The sequence below is a fragment of the Tachysurus fulvidraco genome, chromosome 19 (assembly GCF_022655615.1).
Source record: "Tachysurus fulvidraco isolate hzauxx_2018 chromosome 19, HZAU_PFXX_2.0, whole genome shotgun sequence".
In the NCBI taxonomy this organism is placed as follows: Eukaryota; Metazoa; Chordata; class Actinopteri; order Siluriformes; family Bagridae; genus Tachysurus; species Tachysurus fulvidraco.
The window spans coordinates 5382316-5410305 of NC_062536.1; the positions used below are offsets into that span (position 1 = coordinate 5382316).

The 27990-nt window shown below is 42.1% G+C and overlaps 1 protein-coding gene and 1 long non-coding RNA gene across 3 annotated transcripts; both read left to right on the plus strand.

Annotated features, from left to right (window-relative positions):
- Positions 1-19508: 19508 nt before the first annotated feature.
- Positions 19509-22352, plus strand: LOC113645603 (forkhead box protein M1-like). 2 transcript variants are annotated; one of them, XM_027151309.2, is made up of 7 exons: positions 19509-19650; positions 19756-20061; positions 20159-20307; positions 20483-20674; positions 20816-20944; positions 21166-21217; positions 21804-22352. In XM_027151309.2, exons 2-7 carry the CDS (start codon positions 19770-19772, stop codon positions 21920-21922), a joined length of 933 nt encoding a protein of 310 aa, XP_027007110.2. In that variant the 5' UTR covers positions 19509-19650; positions 19756-19769; the 3' UTR covers positions 21923-22352. The 2 variants fall into 2 exon arrangements, with proteins under 2 accessions (XP_027007110.2, XP_027007113.2); XM_027151312.2 differs by having other exon boundaries at positions 21172-21217; positions 21804-22049.
- A 108-nt stretch (positions 22353-22460) lies between these two features.
- LOC113645609 lies at positions 22461-27786 on the plus strand. Its single transcript, XR_003441272.2, has 2 exons — positions 22461-22939; positions 26923-27786. It is a non-coding gene; the product is annotated as an uncharacterized LOC113645609 (long non-coding RNA).
- Positions 27787-27990: the final 204 nt, after the last annotated feature.

Here is a 27990-nt window from a genome sequence, read left to right on the forward strand (position 1 = left end):
GCTGATGGTTTTCTTCTAATTATTTTTATTTTTTTGGCAGCCAAAACAACACAATAAACCAGGGGTCTCATTTATAAAGCGTGCGTACACACAAAACGGGGCTGGAAATGTACGTACGCCAGTTTTCGCGCAAAGGTTGTGATCTATAAAAAACAAACTTGACGGGAAAATGTGCGCACCTTTAAGCAAACTTTGAGACGTGCGTACGCACATTCTGGAGACAAAGGAGATTGGCGACACAAATGGTGAGGTCGTGAACTGAAGTTAGATTGTAGAAAATTCATGTGAGAAGAACTCTCTCTCTCACTCATTTTCTACCGCTTATCCGAACTACTCGGGTCACGGGGAGCCTGTGCCTATCCCAGGCGTCATCGGGCACTCCCTGTACACCCTGGACGGAGTGCCAACCCATCACAGGGCACACACACACTCTCATTCATTCACACACACACACACACACACACACACACACACACACACACACACACACACACACACACACACACACACACACAGGACAATTTTCCAGAGATGCCAATCAACCTACCATGCATGTCTTTGGACTGGGGGAGGAAACCGGAGTACCCGGAGGAAACCCCCGAGGCACAGGGAGAACATGCAAACTCCGCACACACAAGGCGGAGGCGGGAATCGAACCCCGAACCTGGAGGTGTGAGGCGAACGTGCTACCCACTAAGATCATGAAGATTAAATCCAACAGTGTTATTTGTGCCGATTGTTTTAGGCTATATACATCTAGTAAAATCCAAACGTAATTCAAAATGTAATAATCAGCACTACTCCGTCCAGGGTGCATCCCTCCTTGATGCCCAATGACGCCTGAGGATAGGTTTACTTAACTTTAAACGCTTCCCTTTCTTCACATTGTCACTAATGTTAATGTATTTTCCAAAACAAATGCTTGTAAAAAAATCCCCAAGAGTCCAAGGAACTGGAATATGTAAGCCTTTTAATCCAAAACGCTTTGCTCGCCTCACAAATATTACGTTTCTGACCGAAAACTGTAAACAGTAGTTCACTTCCGTAATATATAATGTATACCAAGTGTATCACTAAGGCCATATCCCAAACTGTAGGGAGATTCCAGCTCTGTCCTTGAAAACAACTCAAAATTATTGATAAACGCCTCCAGCTCTGACTGCACGTGCACGCTGCACGTACCTGTGCTTTTCTGTTCAAATAAAGCAGACAGCTGAAGACGCACTTTTGAAAGACTACAGACTACAACACACGCGTGTAAAAGCAAAGTTAAAAAAAATCGCTATTGGATCAAACTGATAAATAATTTTCTTTCCCATCGACGACATAATTTTTATTGTTTATTTATGAAAGTAAAAATTATACTTATAGTTTTAGGGTGGCTAAGATTACAGACAGGGGGCTGAAGCCACCCTAAAAAGGGACTAGAACCGCCCCTGGTTGACACAAAAAATAATATTTAAAATAAAATTTTAGTTTTCTAATAACAGAAATTAATCTGTTTAGCACAGGTATATTTTTGTCTACAAAAGTAATTTCAAGCATTTAACCATACACCTTCAGATTAAATTATTTTTAAGATCATAGTTAACATTTTAGTCAAGTGACCCTAAACTTTTGAATGGTAGTGAACATTACTTAATAAGTATTTGGGAGCACTTTTCCACTCCGTCAGCTTACATGTCAACACCGTCAGACAAAATATCTGACAGATTTGACGTCTGATGGAGTTGACAAAACAACAAGTTTTTTTCAACTTAATCATGTCTAATAAATGGTAGCCATTGTGATTTTCTGCAGTGACAAATCAGCCAAACTGCAGAAGGTAATATGTCAGCTTGTATGTCAGACATCCAGTGGTTGAGGGAAATCACCAGGCAACTCTCAGGTGCTGAGGTAGGAAAGAAAGACTCTGACAAAGAGGTATCGTTTATATAAAGTTCACTTTAGATTAAATCCATATCATCAGTGTTTACTGTACTTCATTTAGCATTAACAAGATGGCTGTTCTTTAGATGTAAACCCTGTAGGCTGTTGGATTTCCTTTTATTCTTGTACAAAAAAAACCCAACAGATTCTGTTTCCCTTTTTTCCCCTCTGTCAGGAAAGACCACCGTACACCTACAGGGTTTTGATCCAGTTTGCAATCAACAGCAAGAAAAATAAGATGATGACAGTGCAGGAGATCTGTAACTGGATAGAAAACCATTTCCCTTACTTCAGAAATGTAGCTAAACCTAGCTTGAAGGTAACAATTTTTTTCTTTAATATTTATTTGACTTTAATCCTATATGAGCAGACTTTATTATTTTTATCATCTAAGGGAAATGAATTACTGTGTTATTACTGCATGTTTTATCTGTTTTCTTTTTTCTCTTCCTATTAGAAAACCATTCGCAAAAGACTTTCCTCGGACATGTTCATCAGAAAGAGCGCACCAGACAGCAAGATCTCCAACTGGACCATTAAACCCGAAGCAAACTGCCATCTGACATTATACCAGGTGAACAGAAATCTTTCTCTGTATTTAAAACTACTTTTACTTTTACTGCTTCCATTGCTCCCAAGGTTAGTTATGCTCACATAGAAACTGATACATACTGTATAAAGTAAGATCAGGAACTCATCTACTTTGTTGTTTAAAAGTTCCCCAGGAGGTCCCCCAGAAATCGCACAGGCTCATCGCTTGGCGGTTCCCCAAGTCATCTGGTCGATTTTTGTTAGAACTTGGTCACCGATAAACACCTGGCCATGGCATCACTTGATGATTCACCTTAGAAAAAAACTCTATTCATGCTGCTCACATGCCTCTTTGCAATGTTTGTATATATTGTGACGGCGGCACGGGCACCACCGCAAACACACCGAGGAAAAACCGCTCTTTGCCCACTGCAGTGGCAACCCGGAAGCGAGAGAGAGGAACAGGCGGCGGTTCAGCACCATGGCCAGCACCGCGGCAAGTGAGAGCGGGGCGGAGCGGCAGGAAAACACGGACCAATCAGGAGCGCCGCTGGAGCATTCACCCTCCAGGAGGAAAGCACAGCAGGAAGCAAGGCTCAGTGGCTGGAGAAGGAAAAGTGGGTGTGGCCTAACCGAGACTAATGCTTGTTATTTGTTCTAATATCTTTCTACAGAGACTTCCAGCTGACACAGGACTCCCTACCGCCGACTGCGCCTGCACAACGTGCCTGGAGAGATCTGCTCCGCCGCTACCCTGCCGCCCTCCTCCTGTTGTCTAGACAGAGAGCCTGGACCCCTGCCCAGCGACCCATACAGGGAACTATTCTTGCCTTCACTGCCTTCCTATTTTTTCCTTATGCTTTCAGTGTTGGACAATTAAACTCACTCTTCTGCTAAACCCTGATCCAGTCTCTCTGCCTCTTCTTCCGTGTCCCGTCTCTCTAAGAGCCCTACACTGGTGGAGAATGCAGGCGTCGGACACGGAAGCAGCTACGGAGCCCTCTGTGGGGCAGGTGCTACAACATCTCATGCAGGCCAGCCTCCATCAGCACGAAGTGACTCAGGAGCTGGACAAGAGTGTCAAGAGGGCCACAGATGAGTTACTGGAACTTCGGCGGGGGCCCCCCGCCGCATCAATTCCCCTCCCTGATCCTGGTCGCGATGCTCAGCGCCGGCTCACAAAACTCAGCGCCGAAGATGACGTGGAGGCGTTCCTGGACACCTTCGAGCACACGGCGGACCGGGAGGGCTGGCCCAAACATGAATGGGCCGACGCCTTAGCCCCATTGCTCAGCGGAAACGCTCAACTTGCGTATTATGCACTGGATCCAGACCAGGCTTGGGACTATGAAACGCTAAAGGAGGAAATTCTCATCCGCTGCGGCCGTTCCCCTGTAACTGCGGCCGGAGATTTCCACAGGTGGCGGTATGATCCAACCAGCAACCCTCGCCCCCAGATGGATGAACTGCTGCGTATCACCAGACGCTGGTTGCAGAGCGATCGCCTCACGGCCAAAGAGGTCGTGGAAAGAGTGGCCATGGACCGGTTCCTACGGGTGTTACCGGCCGAAGAATGGAAGGCTGTTGGGCTGAAGGGCCCGGAGGACACAAAGGACCTCCTGAACACCCTGGAACATGCCAAGGCCACCCTCGAAATGGGCCGGGAGGCTCGGAGAGACTTCCAGGCCAGCGCCTGCCACCCCCAGCCCCGGCAACAGCCCATTTCGGAACAGATCTGGGAGAAAAAAACGATGTATAGACGGCCCACCCTGGGACCGGTTGATGAGCCCATGCCCACCGAACCGGACCTCAGAACTCCAACCCAGGCCCACAAACAATGGCTCGCAAGCTGCGGCCTGCACACCCCCACCGTTCCAAAGGGGGCCCGTCTTACTGTGGAGGTAAATGGCCACCCGGTGCCTGCACTCCTGGATTCGGGGAGTACGGTCACCCTGGCCCGCCTGGCCGTACTCCCCGGCCCCATAAAGTCGGTGGGGACTCTCGCGGTCTCGTGTGTCCATGGCGATGCCCGCTCGGTCCCCACCTCACGACTGGCCTGGGTTCACCGCCGCCATGAAGGCCAATGCCAAGAGTGGGCCGGAACGGGGAAGAAGGGCCGGGACCGCCGGGCGTACATGGCTCACGAGGATCGAGACACCAGAGACTCCTCCCCAGGTGAGCCCCCGTTGCAGGTTATCCCTCTGTCTTCCCTGTTTCAACAGGCCACCCAAGAGAGAGGTTTTGGAAAAGAGCAGAAAGAGGACGACCGGCTGAAGCACTGCTGGGGCCAGGTCCAGCAGGTGGAGGGAGTAAACACCGACCCTGCCCGGCGACTTCCCCCGTCGTACTTCCTGGTGAGAAATGGGCTGCTCTACTTCCACACCGATAGGAGAGGAGAACCTTGTGACCTACTGGTGGTGCCACGCCAACGTACCCCCCCCCTGCTCCACCTAGCACACACTCACCCCTTGGGAGGCCATCTGGGGCCCAAGAACACGTTAGAGAAATTGCGGGATCGGTTTACGTGGCCGGGCATGAACGCAGAGGTCCTGGGCTTTTGCAGGGCCTGTGCCACATGCCAGCGAACCTCTCCCCTGAAGCCAGCTCCGGCCCCCCTTATTCCCCTTCCTATCATTGGCATCCCCTTTGAGAGACTCGGCATGGACCTCATTGGGCCGCTACCAAAGTCTGCCCGGGGCCATGAGTACATCCTGGTTATGGTGGACTACGCCACCCGCTACCCCGAGGCGGTCCCACTTCGGAAGGCCACCTCTCAGAGCGTGGCCAGAGAACTGCTTCTGCTCTTCAGCCGAGTCGGGATCCCCAAAGACATCCTGAGTGACCAAGGTATGCCCTTTATGTCCAAACTAATGATGGATTTATGTCGGCTCTTGCAGGTCAAACACCTTAGGACGTCTGTCTACCATCCCCAGACCGACGGCTTGGTGGAACGCTACGGAAGGTGGTAGACCAGGAAGAACGGAATTGGGACCTCCTCCTTCCCTATGTCCTTTTTGCAATCCGGGAAACGCCCCAGGCGTCCACAGGCTTCACCCCTTTCGAGCTCCTGTTTGGGCGGCGGCCCCGGGGCATCCTGGACGTGGCCCGGGAGGCTTGGGAGGAGCAACCCTCCCCCTTCCGCTCCGTCATAGACTTTGTCCAGGATATGCAGTCCGGCATCGAGCGCGTCGGGCCCATCGTGAAGGAACACCTAAAAAGAACGTACAATCGACCAGCCCAGGCAAGGGAACTGTGCCCTGGGGACCAAGTAATGCTCCTCGTTCCCAGCGCCGCTTGTAAGTTCCTGGCAAAATGGCAGGGCCCATACACGGTCCTCGAAAAGGTGGGTCCAGTGATCTATAACATACAACAGCCAGGTAAGCTTGCAGACACCAAGCTATATCACATCAACCTTTTAAAAAAGTGGATTCCCCCGCCGGCTGTAGTGTCTGCCTTTGCTTCCCTTCACACAGATCCCCTAGAACAGACCCTAGTACGGAGGGGAGAGGATCTCACACCAGCCCAGCAGCACGACCTTACAGAGCTCCTGGACCAGTTCGCAGATGTCTTCTCATCTCGCCCAGGACGCACGGCACTGGTACACCATGAGATCAAGACCCCTCCTGGGGTGGTGGTACGGCAACGACCATATAGGGTCCCGGAAGCCCGAAGCGCTACCATCGAAGAGAAGGTAGAACGTATGTTGAAAGAGAGGATTATCGAGGAATCGGCCAGCCCTTGGTCCAGCCCCATTGTGCTGGTGCCTAAACCAGATGGGTCCGTTCTTCTCTGCAACGACTTCCGGAGGCTCAACCAGATTTCAGATTTCGACAGCTATCCCCTCCCCCGAGTAGACGAACTAGTGGAGCGGCTGGGGAAGGCTCGATTTATTTCCACCCTGGACTTGACGAAGGGCTATTGGCAAGTCGCCCTGGCGCCGGAGGCAAAGCCAAAGACCGCCTTCAGCACCGCACATGGCCACTGGCAGTACCGGGTCCTTCCGTTCGGCCTACATGGGGCCCCGGCCACCTTCCAACGCCTCATGGACATCGTCCTCCGGCCTCTCCGCGCCTTCGCTGCCGCCTACCTGGACGATGTAGTAATTAATTCCTCCACCTGGTCCGATCACCTGTTCCATCTGGGGGAGGTTCTGGGGGCCCTCCGGACATCCGGTCTTACGGCAAACCCCTACAAGTGCCACCTGGGCTTGTCTGAGGCCCAGTATCTGGGCTACTGCATCGGTCGGGGACTGCTAAAGCCCCAGGAGAAGAAAGTCCAGGCCATGAGAGAATACCCCCGGCCCACATCAAAGAAACAGGTACGGGCCTTTTTTGGATTAGCGGGTTATTATAGACGCTTTGTGCCTAACTTCTCCTCTCTAGCTGCCCCTCTTTCAGACCTCAACAAGAAAGGTCAGCCGGATCGGGTGCACTGGACGAATGGCACAGAACGGGCGTTCCGCCAGCTCAAGGAGGCTCTCACCACCCAGCCAGTACTCCGGAACCCGGATTTCGGTCGTCCCTTTTCGCTGCAAACAGATGCGTCCGAAACAGGGCTGGGAGCAGTCCTTTCACAGGAGTTCGATGGGGAAGAGAACCCCGTCCTCTTTATCTCCCGGAAGCTGACCCCCGCCGAGAGAAATTACGCCGCCGTGGAACGAGAAGCCCTGGCCATCAAGTGGGCTGTGGAGGACCTCCGGTACTACCTGGCAGGGCGGCACTTCACCCTGGTGACGGACCATGCCCCTCTACTCTGGATGGCCAAGGAGAAGGACACCAACGCCAGGGTAACAAGGTGGTTCTTATCTCTGCAAGATTTCTCGTTCCAGGTCATACACCGGGCCGGGAGCCAGCACGGGAACGCCGATGGCCTCTCGCGGCGCTACGCCCTCTGGGGACAACGGCTACCAGGTAAAACTGAGTGTAAATGAGTACATAGATTTAAGCAAATCCCCAAGTAGACACTACTGCATGCAAAGTTTTTAACATTAATGGGGAAACAAATGACTTGATGAATTGATGCTGATGGTTTTCTTCTAATTATTTTTATTTTTTTGGCCATGGGATAGACGCCATGTTCCCTGTGACCCTGTGCAGAATTAGTGGTAAAGAAGATGAATGTAATTTGTTTTTCTTGTTTTTTATTTTGTTTTCCATTTATCCTGACTAAATTTGGGTTGAGCTTCCAGAAAACACCACCCGAAGTGAGGATTCCCCTTTTCATCACATGGTGCACACACAATGGCAACTGGAGGAACTTATAAAGGAAATACTGTTGAACGGCAAAAGAATGCACTGTACTCGTGGGTTAGATGGTTGTGTATAAAAAGTTCATGTGTATTCAGTTTTAACTCACTCATTGCAAGAAAACTGGTTAATTTGACTAATGGAAGAGGAGCTGGGCACGGCGTGATAAACGGCTCTACGACGTAGTGACCGAAAGCCAGGTCACTGAAGGTCTGCAAAGAAAAGGAAAATAAAAACACACTTAGCTGTGACTTTAGAGGAAATCTAGAGTGACTCATTAAACAAACTTTTCTTTTATCTACAAGTGTACTGATTTAATCTGCAAAGCATTCATGTAACGTGGATATAAAACATGTTCTTAAGTGCACATTCAAACAAATAAAAATGTTCAGCACGACTGGTAGTGTGACTCTGACATCACTAAAGGTGTGACGTCCTGTTTCACGACATACAGAATCCAATCACGGCTCTCGGTCCATCAGCTTTTTAAGGCACCATGATGTAGAGTTTCTATCCCAATTTTTTTATTTGCTTCCATGATGTCTATTGTTGCAAGTAATATACAACTAAATCAATTAAACTGAACTGAATTGAAATGGGAAAGCAGTCACAAGCTGACCTGATAAAAATGAACTCAGACCAAAGCCTCAGGAAAGCAGGAAGTGGCCCAAGTGTCTCAAGGATATATGTATAATGAGCACCAGACTTTTTGAAACTGGTTCCCAGCTCAGCGCAGGACAAGGCACCTGAGTTAAAGGAGACAAGACGGAGACAGATACTTATTAAAGCAGGGGTCAGTGATTTTCATTCTGAATTGTCTTCACATCCTGGGATCTGAGAGTAATCTAGATGCTCAGGGGGGGAAAACAGGCTTTTTAAACACAGAGAAACAGAATTATTACCTCGATGCAGCTCTTCTCTGATTGAATCTGTCATAACGTGGATTATGTTAAAACAATATATCACAAAATAAAATCTTGGAAATTATTGATATTTATTTTATTGCTCCTAATTCTGGCAGTGAACTACATTTCCCATCATCCTCAGCACATCCTTATCACTTGCACTTCGACCAGAAAAAAATCAGAAACGTTTTTTTTTTAAATATCACATTAAATTGCCATATAAACTTGAACAGGAACCCGGATGGATCTTAGAAATAAATGGTGTAGAAATGTGCCTACAGGATATCTAACTCCTCTAGGAATCTTATAGGAACTCGAAAAAATGATTGAAATTGTCAGATTTTTGACAAGGACAAGGGTGTAAACTCTCAAAAAGTAACAGAACAGAGTGAGCAAGATGTAAGAATCATCAAAAAAAAAAATTATTTCATTTCCCAGAATGTACTGTAATTTAAAAGAGAAGGAAACATCATGAGGCTCATCATCATCATCATCATCATCATCATCATCCATAGTGCAATTCGTGTAACACATGGTTAAATACACATGGTTTTGTACTGTATGTATCTTATTGGTAATCAGTTTCTTTAGTAATCAGTTTTTACATTTTTAAAGATATGAAATGAAGAATATTTGGCTGTTACTGAAGCCGTGGACAAATTAGATCACAGATGACTTTCAGGAGCCTGCAACATGAGATTATAAACAGATTCATAGCGACCGACCCACAGTCTGGGTTTGTTATTCGTCCGCTTCTTTTGGCTGATCACAGAGCAGATCGTTCCGCTTTAAACAATTTAAACAACCCTGAATTAACAAAAGGTGTGATATTTATAAAAGACTACACAGATGACTTACTTGTTGTGCTTGAGTTGTAGTATAATCCCTTATCACTATCACTCTTATAATGTAACAGCCAAAATTAAACCGGTGGAGAATCTCTAGATCGATCCTGAAAAATGCTTCTCCTTTCTAACGCTAACACACACACACACACACACACACACACACACACACACACACACACACACACACACACACACACACACGAAGAGGAGTTGTTTTAGTTAAACACATATACATATATGTTTTATATATATATATATATATATATATATATATATATATATATATATATATATATATATATATATATATATATTCTTGTCTTCTTGGTCTTTTTGACTAAATTCTCAGATTTCCACCACAATTCTATGGCACCCCAGATGGGACCTTGCAGTTGAGCAGCTGGAGAAATCTGGGAAGGTGTAGTATACGACACCTCGAAGGCATTACTGAAGAAGCTATTGACATTAGAAGCTGCGGAGCTTGGATACTCCTGTATAGCACCAAGTTCAACAGAATCTGAGTAAGTTGAATTCTTGCATGGACTGTACAAAACCGGTAAAGACATTACTTAGACTTGGGATGTGTCGAGGATCGCTGACTTGTTGATCAGGTAACACAGTAGAATACATGACTGGAATGTCAGTGTGTTAGAAATTATTGTATGTTTTAGCTAGGTCATCATAATCTACTGAGGGACCCTTCCAGAAGGAAAAGCAGGTCTGTGACGGTTCGTGCAGGAATTCTGTGCTAAATTCTGATTATCCATAATGGATTTAATATATAATATTATAATTATATATATATATATATAATTCTAAGTGTAATGTTTTTACATGCATGATGGAACAATGAGTTTTGGTGTTGTAATGGCATCCAATAGGGGGAATGCAGAACTTGCCATCACAAACAAACTTTAAGTCAGCAGCTTGGACTTTAAAGTTTGAACTTTAGAGGAGAACTTAATCCCATCCAGTTCTAGAAAAAGTTTTTGAAACACCTCAAAAGTATAGCGCAGGGCTTTGGGGTATGCAAGGTTGAGGGCATAAATCAGCCCCATAAGTAGTGCACAAGCTTTAGCCACGTTGTGACATGCTGTTAGGATCAAGCCTTCAAGAATAATAGATACATCCACTGAATCCTCTACACCAGCTCCATAGACCACCAGAATCTTAAGGATGTGTTGCATGGTGTCACTGCGACTGTCCTCCTGCATATAATTAACAAGAATTTGGCATTAGATTAAGAATTTATCTGCCTCTTATTTCAGGCTTAACTTTATGGTAACAATTTAAAAATGTTATATTACAAAAAAGCTTTACCAGGCCTTCTTCAAAAAGTTCCTCTTCCTTTTCGCCAAGGTACAGTATGAGGCTCCGGATAATAGCTTCACGTCTCACCTCAATGCTTTGGTTCTGTGAAGAGAATAATGTTGTCAACACATACTGAACTGTGCAAAAGTATTAGGCATGCTAGTATTTTTACCCCCCAAAAGAGGTTTTAAGCCAGTTAAGTTCTTCTGAATTTAGTTTGTCTCAGTTTTCATGTAATAATAAACAGATTTGATGAGATCAGGTGTGTAGCACCGGCTGTTGTCAGACTCCTTGTGCATACAAAAATCTAACTGGATTATTACAAATAATGACAAAATGAATGTTTAAAAATGTAAACTGAAAATTCTTACTGTATATCTAACACCTAAGCAGTGTTGTTCAGCATGCAGACTTAAGTCATTTTTTATACTGCAATAATTATACTGCAATGTCAATCACATAATGAAACATCTGAAGATGAATATTTTCTGCTCTAACATTAGCCCTTCTGTTTTACTTTATCACTTTTAGGTTCATCCCAGGGTTTTTGGAGTCACCTTGTTCTATGTATCCAGGCCATATTTTTGAAAGTTGATGGAAAAAGCAATGTGTTAGTCTACCAGCTAAGACCAAATGGTCCAAAAACGTTAGTGATTCGCAATCGCAACCACAGTCTGTGTTCGCAACACAGTGCGGGGTGAATTTATTTAATGAAAGTTCTGTCACAAAACGATATTGTTACGTATCCTCACGCTTTTTAAGTGGGTATACGGAAATCCTTGGCCTTTCCTAGTGGGTATACGGTGTATACCTGCGTATCATGTAGACTACACCACTGGTATTTTCCGCACCATAAGGCGCACCGGATTATAAGGCACAGTCTCAATTACGGGTCTATTTCTGTACTTAACCCATACATAAGGCGCACCGTATTATAAGGCGCATGCTAAAATATACGGTCTACAAAAAATGTAACAGAAGCAAAACAGCGAGTTTAGTTGAACTTTATTCTACTATTTAACACACACACACATTATTTTTTAATCAATCTTCTCCCACAAATCCATCAAAGTCCTTATCTACTGTGTCTTCTTAACTCGGCGCAGTACATTTTCTTGCTTCCTCCACTTCCGAACCATAGATACATTGATGTTGAATTCCTTCAGCTGTTCTATTCCCATTTACAACCGTGTAACTGATAGCCTGTAGTTTGTATTGTGCCTCGTAAGCATCTGATTTTTATTGGCGGATGGCAAACCAACTTAAGGCGCATTTACCGCCACCTACTGGACTGGAGAGTGGAGCGCATAATGGTTAGGAAGAAACAAATGTTGGTTTGCAACATACCGGTATTATACCTACCGGAGGCGTGGCGAAGGTAAGCGTACGTACTGTACGTATTACGTAATGTCCTCTGATTGGTTTATCGCTGCCAGCGTACATAGTGTATGTATTACGTACCTGTGTCAGCGGGAAATGGTCCGACAGTCAACCAAGCGGAGCGCTTACCAAAGTCCCACATTTTTACAGATTTTTGGAACTCAGTGCACACATAAGGCGCACCGGATTATTAGGCGCACGGCCGATTTTTGAGAAAATTTAAGGCTCTTTGGTGCGCCTTATAGTGCGGAAAATACTGTAATTATTTAATAGTTTATTTTTTCAAATTAATGTGCAATATCCCTATAACCCGAGTAATTTTTAAAATAAAGGCACTATCATCGATATTATTGTTGATTATTGTTGAATTTTGATATCTTTTCACTTTTATAAGCAACTATAGTTATTTTATAATGAAAACTACAGTGCCAAAGCCCTTTTCTGTAAATCTGGTGCTGTTTTCTTAATAAGGTTGTAAAACTTACATAGCCCTTTGGAGAAAAAGGATCCTTCATTGAGGGAAAGAGAGTAATAATTCCCAGGACATACTTCTCCTTCTGCTGATGGGAAGGAATCCTACTATAGAGTGAAGAAAGTCAATCTCTAATCATTTTTCTTTATATAGTACAAGAAACTATATATCATAACAAGATTACAGCTATTTTTTACATTCCTTTGTAATAAAAACCTTTTTAAATCTTACCCATGTTTCTCAGTAATATCACTCGCCAATATGTTGACAAGCTGTCTCCGAGTGCGGTGCATTAGTGAATTTTCTGACTTGTACTCTTCAAGAATATCTCTCCTCCAGGCTTCTTAAGCAAGGCCTTTTCTACCAGCTATTCGCATAACAGGAAAAGGTAAAATAAGTTTTTGTGTTCTATTTTTTTAGATAAAATATTTAGAAAAAAACATACCACGACATGTCTGTATAGTCTAAGGGTGGAAGTTCAGATGAATGTCAAAAACAGCAGTCTTGTGAAAGGTAAAATTCTAGAAAGGGGCAAATTAATTACATTTTCTTTGATAAAAAAGTGAGTTTGGAACCAAATGCTTCGATTGGTGATAATCTCAATTTAGCGTGACATCTTCTAATTGATGGTAAATCACAATAAGTCTTTTTTGGTTCTCAATTACCTCCTTTGCTGCCTCTGACATGGAAGCCTTTGCTGCTTGTGTCTTCTTTGCTGGATCTATGTCTGCCTGTGGGAATACCCAGTTCTCTAAGGTCATGGTCACTTGAAGAAAGTGATATGGTATCCGTGAGGGAAGATCATGTTGAATGACCTAAAGGAGAAAACTCTTTAAAAAGAGAGAATTTGATTTACTTAACCTTTTGTGGCTTTATCCATTTTAGTATAAACATTTTAAGTAACCCTAAAGTATTCAGAATATATTTTTAGTAAATCAGTAACAAACTTGACCCAAGTTGATGCTTTAAAAACCAGAACCAGTGCCTTGTTTAACAATATATTCTTGTTTTTAAGAAGATGTAACAAGTAGGGCCACTGGATGGTTTGAAATTTTTACACCTTAGAAAATAAAAGTGCTTAACACCAGGGGCAGTTCTAGACCTTTTTTAGGGTGGCTTCAGTCCCCCTGTCTGTGATCTCAGCTACCCTAAAACTAGAAGTATAATTTTTACTTTCAAAAATAAAAATTACGATAAAATGCAGGAAAAGAAAATTATTTATCAGTTTTATCCAAGAGCGAATTTTTTTACTTTGCTTTTACACGCGTGCGTTGTAGTCTTTCAATAGTGCGGCATCACCTGTCTGCTTAATTAGAATGGAGATGCACAGGCACGCGCAGCCAGAGTTGGAGGCATTTATTATTAAAACCGCAAATATGGTTATAGAAGGTTTTTTATGAAAATTAACTGCAAAGAATTTTCACAATTACAGGGAATTTGGCACTCATGAGGTTGTAGGGGAGACCGGGGTTGGTTGTCACAATTTTTACTCATGCATGAATTGCTCATCTTCAAAAAATCTTTCAGCAGTAATTCCTACAGGAAATGAAAACTTGGGGTCTTGGCTTTAAATGTGTACACAATGAGACAACCAACCTCATTACGGGGTTGGTTGTCACGAGGTATGGGGTTGGTTGTCCCTACAGAGATTCAATAGGATTTCAGTGATAAATTGGGATCTAAAAAGATAATGTGGAACTTTTTAGTTTTTGAAGCTAGAAACTGCAAATAAGTTTTAATATGAATACCACCCCTATGATAGTTGTCATCAATGCCCCTTATGTTTAAACAATGGGATTAAAGTGAGTGATCAGTTACTTGAATTGTATACTGTGTTGAGAAGTAAAATGAAATCATTTTTAGTGCTAAAACCTCTTTATTATCAATTCATTATGTAAGTTGCCTAACAGCAAACAAAAACAAACAGACCAACAGTCTTAAAAGGTCCACATGTCCAATACTCTTAACAATTTGAACTAAAGTAGTTGGCTGTGCTTCATTCAGAGTCACAAGAATCACAGTTGTGACAAATGTACGCCCCTGAAAACAACAGCAAACGAAAACAAACAGAACAACAGTCTTAAAGGGATAGTTCACCCAAAAATCAAAATTCTGTCATCATTCACTCACTCTCATGTTGTTACGAACCCGTATACATTTATTTGTTCTAATGAACACAAAGGAAGATATTTTAAGAAATGTTTGTAACCAAACCGTTCGTGGACCCCATTCACTTCTATAGTATTCTTTTTTCCTACTATAGAAGTGAATGGGGTCCAAGAACGGTTTGGTTACAAACATTTCTCAAAACATCTTCCTTTGTGTTCATTAGAACAAAGAAATTTATTCAGGTTCGTAACAACATGAGGGTGAGTAAATAATGACAGAATTTTCATTTTTGGGTGAACTATACCTTTAAAAAGGTCTACATGTACAATATTTTTAACAATCTACTGAACTAAAGTAGGAAACACTGCAAAGCACAGGCTGTGCTTCATTCAGAGTCACAAGAATCACAGTTGTGACAAATGTATGTCCCTGTACACAATCTTTGTGTGCCCACATTTGGCAGCAAACACATCTGAGCCATACTTCCCTGGACTTGCTATTGGTGTATGACCATTCTACCAACAAAGACACAATATATCACTGTCTGCACATTCTCAGTTAAAAAAAACAAAAACAAATTCTAATACTTGAGGGGTTGGTTGTCACATGTGCCATCCAACCCTGCAAGCTATGAGACAACCATCCCCAACTGACTTCTTGACAAACATGCTAAGCTAGCTGCCACATGGCTTTTACTTGATAGCTAAAATATGACTCAAAATAAAGCTACTACTTTTGGCTTTTTAATGAGTGTTTTGTTTTTGAATGACTAATATCCTACAAGCTCTCAACACAAAAACAACACCAACATGAAAATTTACTCTGACCCATGAAAATAAAAAAATTGTCTCCTCACCTCAGTGTTTTTGTGTCTACTTGTGTCTACAAGTGCAAATGAGTAAGCTATCAAAGGCTGACAGATTGATATCAAAATTTTACCACAGCGCCATCTAGTGTGTCTGGAATAAGCAATGTGACAACCAACCTGTGAGACGACCAGCCCCGGTCTCCCCTACAATGTTATGCCATGTGTTCAAATGGTTTGCAAGGTTGTGTTTTGTGTCTGTTTCTCCCACAAAAGCATGTTTTTCAAATGAAAACATTTCTAGTAGTTTTTATTATTTATAACTAATACACAGGTAATAAATAATACACAGGTAGAAACCACACACATAGTCATACATCCTGTACTGAGATATCATCAAGGGACAGTTGTACGCATAACTACAGTGTATTTATGTAGGATGTATGGCCATGTGTGTGGTTTCTACCTGTGTCAAAAGCTCCTTGAGGTATGTGCTAATGAGAGTGGCAATTTTATCTCTGTCCAAAAGATGGAAGTGTCCAGCAGAGTCCTTGTAATAGTAAACGATGCAATAGAGATGGAAGGGTGCTCACAAGTGAGAAGAGTGTACAGAGGAGATGGAAGGAATACTTTGAGGAGCTGATGAATGAGTAGAGGGAAAAAAAGAGTAGAAGGGTTGAACTCTGTGGAACAGGAAGTAGATAAGATTAGAAAAGATGAAGTAAGAAAGGATTTGAAGAGGATGAAATGTGGAAAGGCAGTTGGTCCTGACGACATCCCGGTAGAGGTCTGGAAGTGTCCAGGAGAGGCAGCAGTGGAATTTTTAACTAGTTTGTTCAACAGGGTTTTAGAAAGTGAGAGGATGCCTGAGGAACGGAGAAGGAGTGTGTTAGTGTGCTAGTGTAATAAGGGGGACGTGCAGAGTTGCAGCAACTATAGGGGGATAAAGTTGATGAGCCATACAATAAAGCTGTGGGAAAGAGTAGTGGAAGCTAAGTTAAGGAAGGTAGTGTAAATTTGTGAGCAGCAGTATGGCTTCATGACCAGAAAGAGCACAACAGATGCAATTTTTGCTCTGAGAATGTTGATGGAGAAGTATAGGGATGGTCAGAGGGAGTTGCACTGTGTGTTTGTAGACTTAGAGAAAGCGTATGACAGGGTGCCAAGAGAAGAGCTGTGGTACTGTATGAAGAAGTCAGGAGTAGCAGAGAAGTATGTTAGAGTGGTGCAGGACATGTATGAGAGGAGCAGGACAGTGGGGAGGTGTGCAGTTGGTCAGACAGAGGAGTTCAAAGTGGAGGTTGTCAGAGGAGGTCAGACAGGAGTCTCCTTGGACGATGATGTTTGCAGATGACATTGTGATCTGTAGTGAGAGCAGGGAGCATGTGGAGGAAAACCTGGAGAGCTGGAGGTTTGTGCTGGAGAGAAGAGGAATGAAAGTCAGTTGTAGTAAGACTGAGTACATGTTTAATGAAAGGGAGGGAAGTGGAACAGTAAGGTTACAGGGTGAAGAGGTGAAGAAGGTACAGGAGTTTAAGTACTTGGGGTCAACTGTCCAGAGTAATGGAGAGAGTGGAAAAGAAGTAAGGAAGCGAGTGCAGGCAGGTTGGAGTGGGTGGAGAAAGGTGCCAGGAGTGCTGTGTGATAAGAAAATATCAGCGAGAATCAACGGGAAGGTGTACAGGACAGTGGTGAGATCGGCCATGCTGTATGGTTTAGAGACGGTGTCACCGAAGAAGAGACAGGAGTCAGAGCTAAAGGTAGCCGAGCTGAAGATGTTGAGGTTCTCTTTGGGAGTGACGAGGGTTCTCAGTATGTCGGACGCGTCCGAAAAAGAAACAGTTCTCAGTTCAGTGTACTGATGATTCGCTGTATCGGTTCAGTGATTAAAGCATGCGAAGTATCAACAGCTCGAGCTCACAGTTCTCTCAGCACAACATGTCTCAGTTCAGTGTACAGGAGTTACATATACTCCGAGATATTAGTTTATTTAGAGTCGGAGGGGCTTGTGATGCATGACCGAAAGTGAGTAACTTTAGTAACTTGTGGATCAGCGCTGACTCAAGACGCGAACTGTTTAGAATGAATCAGTCCGATTTGGTGAACCGGTTCATCTAGTTCACTAAAAAGAACCGGTTCAAAAGAACGATTCGTTCACCCTCCACAAAAATGGCCAAACGAAAGATGGACAATAGGAGCTTTCAAGAAAAGTGGGAGGCAGATCATCTGTTCAGGAATATAAAGGACAGACCTGTTTGTCCTGTGTGCGGAGCTAACATGTCTGTAACGAAAGAATATAACATAAAATATGAAACAAAACATTATGAGAAGTATAAGGACCTGGAAGAAGCTCCAGAAGGTGGAGGAGATGAAAAAAAAAGTCGGGTTTCGCGGCAGACTATGTTCATGAAAGCAAAATCAAAAAGTGAAGCTGCTGTAAAGGCTGTAAAGCTTTATTGTGGCAGCAGACTGCAAAATCTCCCCGACCCTTTAAAGGTGCCCTGCCACACGTATTTCATTACTTTTGTGGTAATGTCTGAAGTTTACCATGGACTCTAACATTTTTTGTGTGGAAAAAACGCCTTGGTTACCTTGTTTCAAGCCATTCTAGTGTGGTATAGAAAGCCTGAAGGAAGACAGCTCGGTTTGCGCCAGTTCTCATGAATATTCAAATGAGCTATGCTGCTTGGCCCCGATTGGCTAACCGCTAGGATATGAGAGCATGACTATTCATTCACCCAGCGAAATAAGGCTAGAGGAACTTTGTTTACAATCACTTACGGGCTGGGCACTGGCAGTAGACTGCCGCGATGGTACTGCTCCAGGCTTCGACCGCAACCGTTTCGTGAAGCCTTTGCTGTACTCTCCAATGTTGATGAAGTCTCTCTCTTCAGAATGCGTTGAACAGAGAACTAAGTTAGAATGATCCTGTTGTGGTATTGTTCCAAAAATGAACTGAAGCCATTTCAACCTCAACTCTGGGTTCTTGGGCAACATGTGCATTGTTGAACTTCTATTCCTACATAGAGCACAAGCCCGTTGACGTTCAGCCATCCTTGCTGTATAGGAAACTCACTGAGCTACACGAATTCTGGGGGCACAGCCTCAAAACTGTGGAGATGACAGTGGACTTTAGGAAAGACCCCCCAACACTACCCCCCCTCACAATATCCAACAGCCCGATGTCATCTGTGGAGGCCTTCAAGTTTCTGGGCACTAACATTTCCCAAGACCAGAAATGGGAGTGCAACATAAACTCTATCATCAGAAAGGCCCAGCAGAGGATGTACTTTCTACATCAATTAAGGAAGTATGGTCTGCCACAGGAGCTATTAATGCTGTTCTACACTGCAGTCATAGAATCTGTCCTGTGCACATCCATCACCATCTGGTTTGGTGCAGCAACTAAACAGGACAAAAACAGACTGCAACGCACGGTTAGAACAGCAAAAAAAATAATTGGCACCCCCCTGCCCACTCTCCAGGACTTGTACGACACAAGAACCAGAAACCGGGCAGGAAAAATCACCACTGACCCTTCGCACCCTGGACATTACCTCTTTCAGCTCCTCCCTTTGGGCAGGCGCTACAGAACTTTACTTACTAAAACTGCCAGACACAGGAACAATTTCTTTCCCCAGGCAATCACCCTGATCAACAACTCACCATAATTACATTCACTGCTTCTTATCATAAGTACTACATTATCAGGTCTGTCAGTCACCAAATCATCTGTATATATTACACACTACTGCTGCTGTACATTGCACAAAAGCATAATATTGCACAATATTGTTATTGGCACTACCACACGTTATGTACATTACTGATCGTTTATATTCCATATTCTTATTTTATATATTTTATTCATTCTATATCCACATTTTATACTCATTCTGTTTACATTGTATCTCATCATCTGCATTGTTTTCTTGTATAGTATTGTGTTATTTATGTCTGTACCTTTGAGAGTCACAAACTGCTGGAACCAAATACCTTGTGTGTGTCAACACACTTGGCCAATAAATCTGAATCTGAGTCTGATTCTGAATCTATAGGTTAATTTCAGCTGCTACTGCTGTTGGTTAAGTTAAGTTAAGGTGGTGGATTTAAGGTGATGGTCCTTAAACATCTATCCACATTGAAATGTTGGTTTGATTTCTATGATAAAATGTGAGATAACGTTTTACTTTGTTGTTATGTTGTATGAATTATTCAGGTCTCCAGACTGCTATGAACAGGATGATGACGAGTCCCAGCCGCATTCTGGACCATCCCACTAGGCCGGACGCACTAGTGATCGCCACACCAGAAACCACCGCTGTTGGTAGCGTCCTTGATGCGCTGGATGCCAGGATTAAGGAACGTGGTACTCAGGGGCTAAACGAGTTAATTTTTGTGATTGGAAAATATGGATCTGACGATGAAGTTAAAGCTCTGTTCCAGGCCACATCAGAGGATAAAAATCTCCTCCGACCTGAAGCAGGTGCAGCCGGAAATGACCAAACTCTACCAAACAGTGGATGTACGTGCTAATTTATACAGCGTATCCTATATATTATTCCTTCTTTATTCCTTAGTGTTTATTCAGTTGTTCATTCTGCTGTTTGTGTTGGTGCCAGTGACAAATGAGCCAAACTGCAGCGTGTTAGATGACAGCCTGACAAACTTCCAGTGGTTGCGGAAAATGAACATGCAAGTCTCAGGTGCTGAGGCAGGAAAGAAAGACTCTGACAAAGAGAAATTCGATGGCTGCGTACAGCTCCAGGAGGTATCGTTTATATAAAGTTCACTTTAGATTAAATCCATGTCATCAGTGTTTACTGTACTTCATTTAGCATTAACAAGATGGCTGTTCTTTAGATGTAAACCCTGTAGGCTGTTGGATTTCCGTTTATTCTTGTACAAAAAAAAAAATACAACAGATTCTGTTTCCCTTTTTTTAGCCACAACACACAGAGAAAGAACCGAGTGCCGTTAAGGGCCCTCTGTCAGAAAGACCACCGTACTCCTACATGGCTATGATCCAGTTTGCAATCAACAGCAATGAAAATAAGATGATGAGACTGAAGGAGATCTATAACTGGATAGAAGACCATTTCCCTTACTTCAGAAATGTAGCTAAACCTGGCTGGAAGGTAACAAATTATTATTTTTTTAATATTTATTTGACTTTAATCCTATATGAGCAGACTTTATTATTTTTATCATCTAGGGGAAATGAATTACTGTGTTATTACTGTATGTTTTATCTGTTTTCTTTTTTCTCTTAATATTAGAACTCCATTCGCAATAACCTTTCCTTGCACGACATGTTCATCAGAGCGAGCACACCAGATGGCAAGATCCCCAGCTGGACCATTAAACATGAAGCAAACCGCTGTCTGACATTAGACCAGGTGTACAAGGTGAACAGAAATCTTTCTCTGTATTTAAAACTACTTTTAAGGCTTACCCTTTAAGTTTCTTCACAAACGTGGCCATGACCTGTTCTCTTCCCCGACCCTGCTGCAGCCTGCCGTTGATCCATCGGCCTCCTCTTTCCCACAAGCCATACATCCTTGTGTCATTCTCTGTAAATAAAAACTGCAAACTAGTTTGGAAACTGACAGGTTTTGTTTCTTTCCAGCAACAGAAGCGAGTTGTGGATGATCCTAAGAAAGCTACAGTCTGCACTACAGGTGGGTAAACGGGTTTCCTAAGGATATTTGTTCAGATTTTCTGGATTTTTCTGCAATATGTATAAGGGTTTCATTTTCTGGAGTTTTATTGAGTATTAAAGTGGAGGACCTCCCATAGCTGCTGCTATTGACACAGATATTTTAGTAAATCGTACAGTATTTCATGTCTTTTTAACTGCTTTCAGCCTGCCAGGAAAATAGCCGCTGATACTAGCATGATGTTAAAAGATCAGCAAACTAATATTTTGATTTGAATTTGAGCTTTCACACCTTCACTGCAAAGGTTTTTTTTTTAATTAATTTATTTATTTTAAAGCTTTTACACATCTTGAACTAGACAGATGCTCACATGTAGCTCAGCGAATTAATTCCTTGTGTCAACACACTTGACCAATAAATCTGATTCTGATTCTGATTTGAGAGCAATATAGGTTAATTTCAGCTGCTACTGCTGTTGGTTAAGTTAAGGTTGTGGATTTATGGTGATGGTCCTTAAACATCTATCCACATTGAAATGTTGGTTTGATATCTATGATAAAATGTGAGATAACATTTACTTTGTTGTTATGTTGTATGAATGATTCAGGTATCCAGTCTGCTATGAACAGGACGATGACGAGTCCCAGGAGGCCGACAATCCTCACGAGGAGGAAACGGCCGTTTGAAAGAAATGAAGCCGACGAGACACAGAACAAATCTTTGTAAACTACCAGTTCATTCAGTCCATAATATTCTGCAATGAAAGAGTTTTGGTGATAAAACTGAAGAAATGTTTATTGTTCACTCTTAAATGTACATTGAAAATTGACAGCTGATAAAACCTGTGCTCCAGGTCCCATATTCATATAACATTTAAGGCTAAATGTAGCTCTTAAAGATATAGTTCACCCAAAAATGAAAATTGTGTCATTTTTCAAAATATCATCTTTTGTGTTAAACAGAAGAAAGAAACTCGTACAGTTTTGAAACAAATTGAGGGTGATGAAATAACACAATTCTCATTTTTGGGTAAACTTTACCTTTAAGAGCTACATTTAGCCTTAAATGTTATATGAATATGGGACCTGGAGCACAGGTTTTATCAGCTGATTGTCTTTGGTTGCTTATAATAAATTGGAATGTTGATAACACATAAGCAGTCTTTAATAATGCTCTAAATTACATGTAGATGCATATTTTATGCATTAGTGCGTGTGGTGGTGTCTATGGGGTGTCGCTCTAGGGTGGGTGCGTATGAGGGTGAGGGTGGTGGTGGGGGTGGTGGGGGTGATTGCAGTGACAATCGCCCAGGACGAAAAAGAAATGAGAATCCAATAACAAACATAAATAGCACAAAAACAGAATTACTAGTAATTGTACAAATACACGCCGAAATTTCCCTTAGCAAAACCGAACGAAACTTACCAAGTGTGGATAGAGAAGTTCACGAGGATCAATTCACCGCTCAGGATACGCAGCCCTCAAAATAACCCGCTGTTACACCAAAGTACAAGGACTGCACATTACTCACGCCACCCGACCCGCATTGAAGCTAGACATTGTAACTTCCTCATACCTGAAAGGAGGGTAGTAAACAGATCCGAAGAGCATCTGACAGGGACACGCACAATGATGAAAAGACAGGCTAAGGGTGCAATAAACGAGCCATTAGTGCAACGAGTAAAGATAAAAAAAAACAACAACAACGAATTAACAGCTAACAACACATACCTGAAACCAGAGGTGGGAAGTAACGGAGTAAAAATACTTCGTTACTGTACTTAAGTAAATTTTTCTGGTATCAGTAAATGCACTCCACTATTTATTTTTCGGACAACTTTTTACTTTTACTCATTACATTTTTACACAAATATCTGTACTTTTTACTTCTTACATTTTCAAAACGGACTCGTTACTTTTAGTATTATTTCTTCTCATTGAGCGCTGTTTCCAGCCCATCATCCTATCATTGTGCGGCTTTTTCACCATGTGACTGGTGTACTGTATTTTAAATAATACACTAATAAATTTAATAAATTTACTGGCTATCAGACATAGTTTAAGGATAGCGGAGCTAACAACGAGCAGCACGCCTACAAAAGGAATGGCTAATGTTAATTCAGAAGGAGTCACCGATGTTAAAATAACTAACAACGAGTACATTCCTGAACACACATGGCCATATATGAGGGACAGTGGTGTAGTCTACGTGATACGCAGGAATACGCCGTATACCCACTAGGAAAGGCTAAGGATTTCCGTATACCCACTTAAAAACGTGAGGATACGTAACAATATCGTTTTGTGACAGAACTTTCAATCATAAATTCACCACTGTGTTGCGAACACAGACTGTGGTTGCGATTGCGAATCACTAAAGTTTTTGGACCACTGGCGCTTCCGTGGCCTGTGACCTGATCTGACGTCACCTACCAAGGAGGAAAATTAGTTGCTTGGCGGTGTTTTGTAGTAGTACAACTTTTTATAACTGTACCTCCAACAAACTTTTACTTGTGGGATGGCATAAAAAACATCCTCACAATACATACATTTTAAAAGACATGTCTCCAATTAAATAATGAAAACTACTAGAAATGTTTTCATTTGAAAAACATGCTTTTGTGGGAGAAACAGACACAAAACACAACCCTGCAAACCATTTGAACACATGGCATAACATTGTAGGGGAGACCGGGGCTGGTCGTCTCACAGGTTGGTTGTCACATTGCTTATTCCAGACACACTAGATGGCGCTGTGGTAAGATTTTGATATCAATCTGTCAGCCTTTGATAGCTTACTCATTTGCACTTGTAGACACAAGTAGACACAAAACACTGAAGTGAGGAGACAATTTTTTATTTTCATGGGTCAGAGTAAATTTTCATGTTGGTGTTGTTTTTGTGTTGAGAGCTTGTAGGATATTAGTCATTCAAAAACAAAACACTCATTAAAAAGCCAAAAGTAGTAGCTTTATTTTGAGTCATATTTTAGCTATCAAGTAAAAGCCATGTGGCAGCTAGCTTAGCATGTTTGTCAAGAAGTCAGTTGGGGTTGGTTGTCTCATAGCTTGCAGGGTTGGATGGCACATGTGACAACCAACCCCTCAAGTATTAGAATTTGTTTTTGTTTTTTTAACTGAGAATGTGCAGACAGTGATATATTGTGTCTTTGTTGGTAGAATGGTCATACACCAATAGCAAGTCCAGGGAAGTATGGCTCAGATGTGTTTGCTGCCAAATGTGGGCACACAAAGATTGTGTACAGGGACATACATTTGTCACAACTGTGATTCTTGTGACTCTGAATGAAGCACAGCCTGTGCTTTGCAGTGTTTCCTACTTTAGTTCAGTAGATTGTTAAAAATATTGTACATGTAGACCTTTTTAAAGGTATAGTTCACCCAAAAATGAAAATTCTGTCATTATTTACTCACCCTCATGTTACGAACCTGAATAAATTTCTTTGTTCTAATGAACACAAAGGAAGATATTTTGAGAAATGTTTGTAACCAAACCGTTCTTGGACCCCATTCACTTCTATAGTAGGAAAAAAGAATACTATAGAAGTGAATGGGGTCCACGAACGGTTTGGTTACAAACATTTCTTAAAATCCTACTTTGTGTTCATTAGAACAAATAAATGTATACGGGTTTGTAACAACATGAGAGTGAGTGAATGATGACAGAATTTAGATTTTTGGGTGAACTATCCCTTTCAGACTGTTGTTCTGTTTGTTTTTGTTTGCTGTTGTTTTCAGGGGCGTACATTTGTCACAACTGTGATTCTTGTGACTCTGAATGAAGCACAGCCAACTACTTTAGTTCAAATTGTTAAGAGTATTGGACATGTGGACCTTTTAAGACTGTTGGTCTGTTTGTTTTTGTTTACTGTTAGGCAACTTACATAATGAATTGATAATAAAGAGGTTTTAGCACTAAAAATTATTTCATTTTACTTCTCAACACAGTAGACAATTCAAGTAACTGATCACTCACTTTAATCCCATTGTTTAAACATAAGGGGCATTGATGACAACTATCATAGGGGTGGTATTCATATTAAAACTTATTTGCAGTTTCTAGCTTCAAAAACTAAAAAGTTCCACATTATCTTTTTAGATCCCAATTTATCACTGAAATCCTATTGAATCTCTGTAGGGACAACCAACCCCATACCTCGTGACAACCAACCCCGTAATGAGGTTGGTTGTCTCATTGTGTACACATTTAAAGCCAAGACCCCAAGTTTTCATTTCATGTAGGAATTACCGCTAAAAGATTTTTTGAAGATGAGCAATTCATGCATGAGTAAAAATTGTGACAACCAACTCCGGTCTCCCCTACAACCTCATGAGTGCCAAATTCCCTGTATTTGTGAAAATTCTTTGCAGTTAATTTTTATAAAAAACCTTCTATAACCATATTTGCGGTTTTAATAATAAATGCCTCCAACTCTGGCTGCGCGTTCCTGTGCATCTCGGTTCTAATTAAGCAGACAGCTGATGCCGCACTATTGAAAGACTACAACGCACGCGTGTAAAAGCAAAGTAAAAAAATTCGCTCTTGGATCAAACTGATAAATAATTTTCTTTCCCATCGACGACATGTTGATAACACATAAGCAGTCTTTAATAATGCTCTAAATTACATGTAGATGCATATTTTATGCATTAGTGAGTGTGGTGGTGTCTATGGGGTGTCGCTCTAGAGTGGGTGCGTATGAGGCTGGGGGGGGGGGACAGTATACTCACTACAAAAAACTAGACAACACCACTGGAAAACAATGTAATTGTTCTTTTGTTTCACAATGCTGCATCTGCACTTTCTGTAAGATAATTTTGTGAGTATTTGTGTTTATTCATTTAAATGGAACAGGGGCATTTCTATGATGGAGAAAAGGGCACTGGATAATTAGCGTAGCGCCTCAAAACCATTTCCAGGACTTCAGGAAAACGGCCAATCAAGGAAGCCTCAGTGCATCAAGCACACCCCACACCCCTACCCACTGCATATCATATGCATGGAAAAAGTAATTTCAGTGTATAAATAGCATGCCAAATACAAACATAAACTTGTGGTAAAGATACACATTAGTAGGAGATTGTGTTGGAGCAAACTGAAAACGCTTGCTCCGCGCCAGTGGTCACGCACCGTTATGAATGGAGGTGACCATTTTACTTTAACTTTTAAATTAGCACCAGTTAGGGGGTGGCAATTGCTTGAATGTTGGGTTGAATATTATTCTTATAGTATAAAGACAAACTCGCTTAAATATGCACTTTAATGTTTCGCTTTGAAACCAAATCTTCCACCATCGAAATCTGACTCCTGCTGTTGATCTGTGCTGCGACTGTCGTTCAGCTTACACTGCATGGAGCAGACACGTACAGTTTTTAATTGTAGTGTAAGTTCTAACTGAACTAAATGATTTTTATTACTATACAAAATCAAAACAACGGTGGGTGGTCAAGTGCATGTAACCGGTGTTGAGGTTGAACACCGGTAACACCGACTATTGCAGCAAGTCTAGTTCCTTTCAAATGAATGGGTATTACTGACCAGTATGTCCCAATTATTTGGGAGGAATGTTTTTTCCAGTGAAGCAAATCTCAAATCACAGGGGCAGTTTACAAAGTCTATTACATTAACATGGACCAGCAAGTACCAGATTCACTTGAAGGTGTACACATTTATAATATTTTTTTCTTCTTTTATTCATGCTGCAGCATCAATGAATATGTGCAGGAAAGAGAGGGTAAACAACCATACATCCTCGCAGTTGGCCGAACCCAGAAGACGATTGATACCTTCTACATCGCCGTTGACCAACAGCTCATCGTCTGCCAAACCACCAGCTCATTGGGTGCTTTTGATGAACTGTTTAAATCCCACTATGTGTTCAACTTGTCTTATGATGAGTCCCTGGTCCATTTCTACACTTTTCTGCAGACAACTGTCTACAACATTGATGTTACCACAACAGATGAATCTCCCAAGAGTTTGTGAGTTGTGGGCAAAACCTTTGAATGACATATGAATATGTTCAAATGTTTCATTTGTCAAGCAGTGCATGCTACCAGCCATGGCCTAATAACTCATTTGCTAATTGGCCACAGTTTCTATCCAGGCACCAAGTTTAAGTTAGTTTGTGCACAAGATCATTGTAGGTGTCAGTTTTCAACATTTTCAGGTTTAAAAAACCATTTAGTTAGTGTGCATGATAAGGGTTATTGTCAAAGTGGTAATGCAGAAACCTCAGAGTCATTTCAGGCTGATTTTCACAGTTTCCGAAATAGTACAGAAGTTACAGGAGAATATACACACACACACACTTATAAGATTATTTTAAACAATACACATAGATTGTGATGACCACAAAGCCAACACATGCAAGAGACCAGGACTGGGAGATGTGTTAAAACACATCTTTATTATTTATTCTAGAATTCCTGATATGAAATGGAATGCTGGAGTAAATAAAACCAAAGAAACGGATAATAAGCCAATGTACTGACAGAGAGAATTGATGTAATTCCAAAGCGATGTAATTCCTGATGTAATTAAAAAGCGAGTTGAGTTTTTATGCAAAACTGCAGACTTGCCTTTTTTTCCCTTTAAGCTACACATGATAGCTTGATGTGTTTGATATCAGTTTGTGTCTCAGTGGAAATTAATATTTTTACTTGGCCTAGGCCTTTAGGACCTAGAAACACTGCACCATAAATACTGTACAGTAGTAAGCTGCTGGCATACGATAAACCGAGTGCCAAGACAAGATCGTTAAATTCATGAGG

Coding starts and splice junctions, on each gene's coding strand:
- LOC113645603 (XM_027151309.2), top strand. CDS start 19,770: ATGAACAGGATGATGACGAGTCCCAGCCGCATTCTGGACCATCCCACT. Junction 20,062..20,158: donor AACTCTACCAAACAGTGGAT/GTACGTGCTAAT, acceptor TGTTGGTGCCAG/TGACAAATGAGCCAAACTGC. Junction 20,675..20,815: donor TAGCTAAACCTGGCTGGAAG/GTAACAAATTAT, acceptor TCTTAATATTAG/AACTCCATTCGCAATAACCT.